Genomic DNA, 6,281 nt, shown 5'->3' with positions numbered 1-6,281 from the left:
ACGCCCGCTAGCAGTCTCTGACAGCAGCTCTGATTTTAGCCTTTCAGAGAGTGGCTGCACCGTGCGCGGCTGTGGGACTCCGTCCAGCCCGAAGCAACCGTCGCTCTGCACCTGGGAAACACATCTACGAGGCCGCTCTTGGTCCATTGTAACCCTCTAATAGTTCCATGGACATTTCCAGATGTGGGATTCAATTTCAGAAACCTGCAATCAACCTGTCTGTCACACGCCAGAGCAAAATACGAAAACAAAACAAAAAAGTTCTATTTTGATCAATGATCTGACAGCTAATTCTTCAAAACTATTACCCCATTAAAAACTATTGGAGTTGCTGATGTGTCGCCAGCTGGTTTTACTGCTGTTTGCACTGTAAAAGCGCCATGATGTGACTGTATACTTCAGTATAGCTACCATTATAACCCTGCCCTGCCCTGCAGAGACCGGTGACACTGTGCAGAGACGCTACTCCTGTGTGCGCCTCGGAGTTAAGACAGTGCAACAGAGTAAATGGGATAATCAGGGTTTACAGGTCCGAGCGACTGTAGTGACGCAGGGCTTTACGCTGCCTAATGGAGCATCCGTGACAGCTGCCCTACCCTGACATGGCCGCTTTGTGCCCCTGACCCCACTGGGTCTCGTTCCTCTCTTCTGCTTTCACCTGACCTCTGACATGCTGTCTGAACCAGAGACTGTCAGGTGCTTGGGAACGACAAGGACATCTAAAAGAATATATATATATATATATAATAAGAGTACGATAGTGTTCAAAGGAATATAGGTGAACATACTGTGTTACAGATTCTTAATGATACTTTCACAGCCAAACAGCAATTACATGCACATGTTAAGGTGTGTGTAGCGTTTGTTTTTACAGTGCAGACAGCAAACTGTAAATCCAGACCTCAGTTCATGGTCTGCGGGCAATAAAAGGTCCCTTTTGCTAAATACCTTTATGAGATGGTCTAATTTAAAGCATGTCAAGGAGCTTTAATGTGTCTATTTACAGGTAAGGTTAGGGACTCAAGACCTAAAGCAGCCTACAGGGGGCGACATAGCAACGTCAAGTGAGTTTTGTATGTGAATCAGCACCCAGTGAATCTCAGATATGAAAAAAATAAAAATGTATTTAATGTTGTTTTTTCACGGTGCATTTACTGCAGTTTATCAGTGAATTTGAGTGCATGAATTAGAGTTAGAATTGTATTATAATAATAATAATAATCACAATTATTATCATTGTTTTATGTTGTTGTAAGCTGATGTAAAATCTTCTACTGTGATCATTGGGAACAGGGGTTTCAGTGAGCAGCAGAGTGGCAGAGGAGGGCGGGGTGAGGTACAGCTGACATCTTCAGACTCTAACTGGACTGTATGACTGTTGCAGACGCGCACTGAATGACATCTGGGCAGGGAACGGTTAATTTCTCCACAAGTGGGGAAAATATGTCCAACTAGACAAAGTTGGAGAAAGCGAGCTGGATTTCCTGAGCACATACAAGTTGCATTAAGTGGGAATTATTCGTTGTCAGCTAGGGGATAAATTAAAAAATAGGCTATGTGGGAGCTGTGCGTGAAAAGCCACAAGACTCCTGTGCGGGGTTGATCGGAGTATGGTGCCAGAGTGCGACTTGGGGAGCAGCTTATTCATGCAAATTCATAAAATCATAGGCGTGCCTTTGGGCGATGGAGTCACAGCCGGAAAGCAAACCCCCTCCTGGATCATCAGCGACCTTCAAAGACTGTGATGCGCAGCGCTCGGACGCACTGACAGCGACACCGGGGCAAATATATTAAAAGCGCAGGCAAAGAGAAGAGAAGAGAAAGTTAGCACTCGGGTTTCTATACGCTTCAGTTGACTGGCTGCACTTCTAACTCCACACATCCACCAGCTTGAACGCTGCGCCACTAGGGTTCCAACCACAGCGCCGTTACGCAAACTGTCACGCACTGCCTCGATCACTATTTTCTTTTTTCTTTTTTTTTTTTTTAACCCCGTTTTTTATTTTATTTTATTTTTTTACATGTTTACGGTGAATTCGGACGAGTTCAGGTGCCAAGGACCCTAATGCGAGTGAAGGTACAGTCACCCAGCTGTAGTGAATTTGTGCGTAAAGACGCGGCCGTTGATTTGTTTCTGTTTTAGAAAACGATTTAATTCCAACTTCTTCCATCGAAATCGCTGAGGGACTTATCTCGCATCGCCATGTCAGAGGACGACAGTATCTCCCCCACCAGCTGTGTGTCTGACACAGAAGGCAGCAACGTTAGCGTCCTCAGCTGGGAGCAAGTGCAGCGGCTGGGCGCCATCCTGACGGAGACCATCCCGATCCACGGCCGCGGAAACTTCCCCACTCTGGAGATGCAGCCGCGACAGATCGTTAAAGTGGTGCGGAGTCGGATGGAGGAGAAACAGATCCACGTCCGGGACGTGCGGTTAAACGGCTCTGCGGCCAGCCACATTCTGCACGAGGATAGCGGACTGGGCTATAAGGACCTTGACCTCATATTTTGCGCAGATATGAAAGGTGAAAGTGATTTCCAGACTGTGAAGGACATTGTTTTGGACTGCCTCCTGGATTTTTTACCCGACTGTGTGAATAAAGAGAAAATAACACCGTTAACGTTAAAGGTACGTTCACCCTGCCAGCTGTCTGCAGGAAGGATTCCTTCTGCTTCGCTTGTTTACTTTTACATATGTTAGTATGTGAGACTTAATTGCATTTGTGCCAGCGACCATTACGCGCAGCTTATGTGCAATTAGATTAGTTTAGTGATAGTAAAATGTTAGTTTTCTGTAGTTAAGAGGATTGGAGTTAAACCAATTTGGAAAGGATCCTGAGCTCAGCCACCTACAGCAGCTGAGCTCATATGCAAGAGCACTCTATGGAATTTAATATTGGGGTCAGTAGCAACACAAAGACGTGCAGCCATTACTTAGGCATGATGAAAATGGCTATTAGATAGAAAATCTTGTTGTATTATGCTAAATTAGGCTTAAGTGTGCATGTGCATGACTGTAATGATTGTACCTTTAAAGCTGTGTAGTTAATGTTTATACTCTTTATCCTTCTCTTTCTCCCTCCCTCTCACACACACACACACACACACACACACACACACACACACACACACACACACACATTCATCCAAAAACAGGAAGCCTACGTGCAGAAGATGGTGAAGGTGTGCAATGATTCCGACCGCTGGAGTCTCATCTCCCTCTCCAACAACCGGGGAAAAAATGTGGAGCTCAAGTTTGTGGACTCTCTTCGGCGGCAGTTTGAGTTCAGTGTCGACTCCTTCCAGATCAAACTGGACTCCCTCCTGCTGTTCTATGAGTGCTCAGAGAACCCCATGACCGAGACCTTCCACCCCACCATCATGGGGGAGAGTGTGTATGGGGACTTCAGCGAGGCCTTGGACCACCTACGTCACAAAATCATCTGCACTCGGAACCCAGAGGAGATCCGAGGCGGGGGACTGCTCAAGTACTGTCACCTGCTGGTGAGGGGTTTCCGGGCAGCCTCGGAGTCAGAGATGAAGTCCCTGCAGCGTTACATGTGCTCGCGCTTCTTCATTGACTTCCCTGACATCAGTGAGCAGCAGCGCAAACTGGAGTCCTATCTTCAAAACCACTTTGTAGGCCTGGAGGACCGCAAGTACGACTACCTGATGACGCTTCACGGGGTGGTCAATGAAAGTACGGTGTGTCTGATGGGACATGAGAGGCGGCAGACCTTAGGGCTCATAGCCATGCTGGCAGTGCGAGTGCTTGCAGAGCAGAACATCATCCCCAACGTGGCTAATGTTACATGTTACTACCAACCTGCTCCTTATGTGGCAGATGGTAACTTCAGTAACTACTACATAGCACAGGTTCAACCGGTGTTTGCCTGCCAGCAGCCTGCATACTCCACTTGGCTGCCCTGTAACTGAGACAGCCCTGAGGAAAGCAGGAGGGAGAGAGTGCGATTTGTTTGAACAGGAATGAATGCGGCGTAGATGCGGCTTCAGATCTGCCCAGTGTTTAACAGCTGACAGGAAAAGGAGTCTCCTTTTATAATGTTTTGCATCAAAGCTTGTGTTTTGTTCATACGTTGAGTATGAATGTTAAATAAAGAACAGCTCGAGTATTTCAATGTGAATATCTCACATTTGCTGAAACGCCGTCACCAGATCCTGTCCAGGCCAACTGGGTTAGGAAAAGACTAATTTTGGGGGTAGCTCGGAAATAATGGCTAAATGCAAATATGTGACGGCCTCGGTGCGAGCAGCAGAACTGTCATCGAGGCTGATTGAACCTGTCGAGAAGTGACGAGCCAGCGTGTTCCTATGGCAGACCAAACAGCTGCATCAGTGTCCTGAAGTTGACAGCTACTGCAGCCAAGCCTTCAGGGCTGTGTTTCTCAGTGCCCACACACACACACACACACACAACTACACACACACACACACACACACACACACACTGGGTGAAATTAAGAGTGTGTGGGGCTCCATCATGAGCACCCTAGACGCTGCTTTACATCAGCTGAACTGAGGTGAGATGTTACACTAGTTTGGATAACAAACAGGCATCTCTGCCATCTCTACATTCGGATGTGGCTGTTTACAGACCAAAGAGTTTTTTTTCCATTGTTTCTAACATTACAATTCAATTTTGATGGGGGGGGGGGGGGGAAATAAACAAAATATGAAGCTATGTCTGTTTGTATATGTGAACATAATGTATGTTGATAAGTGCCTATTGCCTCTCAACAGGTAGAGAAAACAACGAGCAGGCCGTATGATTTACTTTTGTTTTTTTAGTTTTTTTTTCTTAGCCCTACTGTGTTCATAGTCAGGCACACAAGACAGTTGCACCCCAGAGGTGGTGAGGTGAATGTACATGTGAAATCATGCACAGTGAGTGTCTGTATATGTTTGGATGCCAAAGAGCACCATACATGAGTTTGGTAAAGTAGCAGTCAAATGTGTGATTTGACGGGTTGTTTGCAAGGTTCACTTTTTTTTTTTTTTTTTCATGTGGGTATTTTGAAACTCCATATTTTATCTTCTCTGAATGATGTTAAAATGTCCTAAATGAATAGTGGTGTTGTTTAGCTCCTACGGCAAAAAGTGACAAGCATTTTCAGATCATCAGCAACAAACAAAAAGCTCAAACACACAATATTTTCTGTATATTTTGTACAGTGGTGCTTCTCTTTTTCTCACCTGAGAAAAAAAAAAACAAGTCAGAAGATGTGGATAAGACACAGAGAGGGGAGACAGAGAGAGAGAAGGAGGGAGAAGATAGACTGCATTCAGAGACGCTCTGAGTGTTGCCTCTGCTCCTTCCTACAGCTGGAGGATATTTGCCCAGAGACCTCAGAGGATGAGACACTATTTGCTGTAGCACCTTGGCAGGGAATTCCTCAGCTGCTGCTGAAGAGCTTGAACTTAGCTGGGGTTGGGTCTGCAGACGCTCTCTTCAGAGTTCAGGAAACGTTGTGCCAAACCTTTTGGTGGTCCCTCAGATAGCCCTAAAAGTTTCGAGAGGCCACGTGTTGATGTGGATGGTGTTTTGACAGAGAAGAGACGTAGAGGAGAGTAAGGAAATGAACAGAAAGGAAGCTGTGGTGGTTAAAAGGCAGGAGGGAGAGTGAGTCAGTCTGGGGAGATGGGTGCAGCTGGTGATGGGGTTTATCTCTCTAGGGCTGCCATGCTTTACTGTACAAACGGTCTCTGTTAAGGCCAGACTGAAACTTAATGGAGAGTGCTGCAGCTTCTCCCTTTCTTCAGGGAGACCAACACGCTCTGATTTCAGCATTTTGCTCTCTGTTTTAACTGTCTGATTGTTGTTAAAAAAAATGGAGCGGAAACCGAAGACAATTGCATGCACTCACACCGGAGACTTCAAGTGGCAACTCATGTTTCGTTTGTGAGGTTGCTTGATTGATTGCTTATTAACGGTTTAATGCTTCATTCCACACACACATGTTAAAGAACTGTATATATATGATTACACGCTTCAGCTTTACCGACACAATTAATCCTTGCAAACTGCAGCCTGATTGGTGATGTTATGTTTTTAAGGCTTTATGACTGCCGTCATCTCAATATTTTGTTAAAAAGGAGACATCCTCACACAGAAAAAAGCATTTCTTTCTCATCCTCTCTGTTGCATAATTCTGATAATCCAGAACTGCTCTGTTCGCTTTTGTTTTTCTTTTTTTGTTTTTTTTTTGTTTTATCTTTTCAATGACTGTCCATGTTGGCGACATGCCTTGGATTGTGCAGGC

General features: G+C 45.5%; 1 protein-coding gene across 1 annotated transcript; it reads left to right on the top strand.

Moving 5' to 3' along the window:
* The first annotated feature begins 1,613 nt into the window (after positions 1 to 1,613).
* Positions 1,614 to 4,647, top strand: tent5aa (terminal nucleotidyltransferase 5Aa). Its single transcript, XM_026370253.1, has 2 exons — positions 1,614 to 2,629; positions 3,157 to 4,647. The coding sequence occupies exons 1-2, from the start codon at positions 2,204 to 2,206 to the stop codon at positions 3,934 to 3,936; spliced, it is 1,206 nt and encodes a 401-aa protein (XP_026226038.1). The 5' UTR covers positions 1,614 to 2,203; the 3' UTR covers positions 3,937 to 4,647.
* Positions 4,648 to 6,281: the final 1,634 nt, after the last annotated feature.

Source organism: Anabas testudineus, chromosome 16 (assembly GCF_900324465.2).
Source record: "Anabas testudineus chromosome 16, fAnaTes1.2, whole genome shotgun sequence".
NCBI classification, from domain to species: Eukaryota; Metazoa; Chordata; class Actinopteri; order Anabantiformes; family Anabantidae; genus Anabas; species Anabas testudineus.
This window is presented reverse-complemented; position numbering and strand designations above follow the sequence as displayed.

Excerpts from the sequence above, each read along its gene's own strand:
- tent5aa (XM_026370253.1), top strand. The coding sequence starts at position 2,204 with ATGTCAGAGGACGACAGTATCTCCCCCACCAGCTGTGTGTCTGACACA. Across the intron at positions 2,630-3,156 it reads TAACACCGTTAACGTTAAAG|GAAGCCTACGTGCAGAAGAT; the intron begins GTACGTTCACCC and ends ATCCAAAAACAG.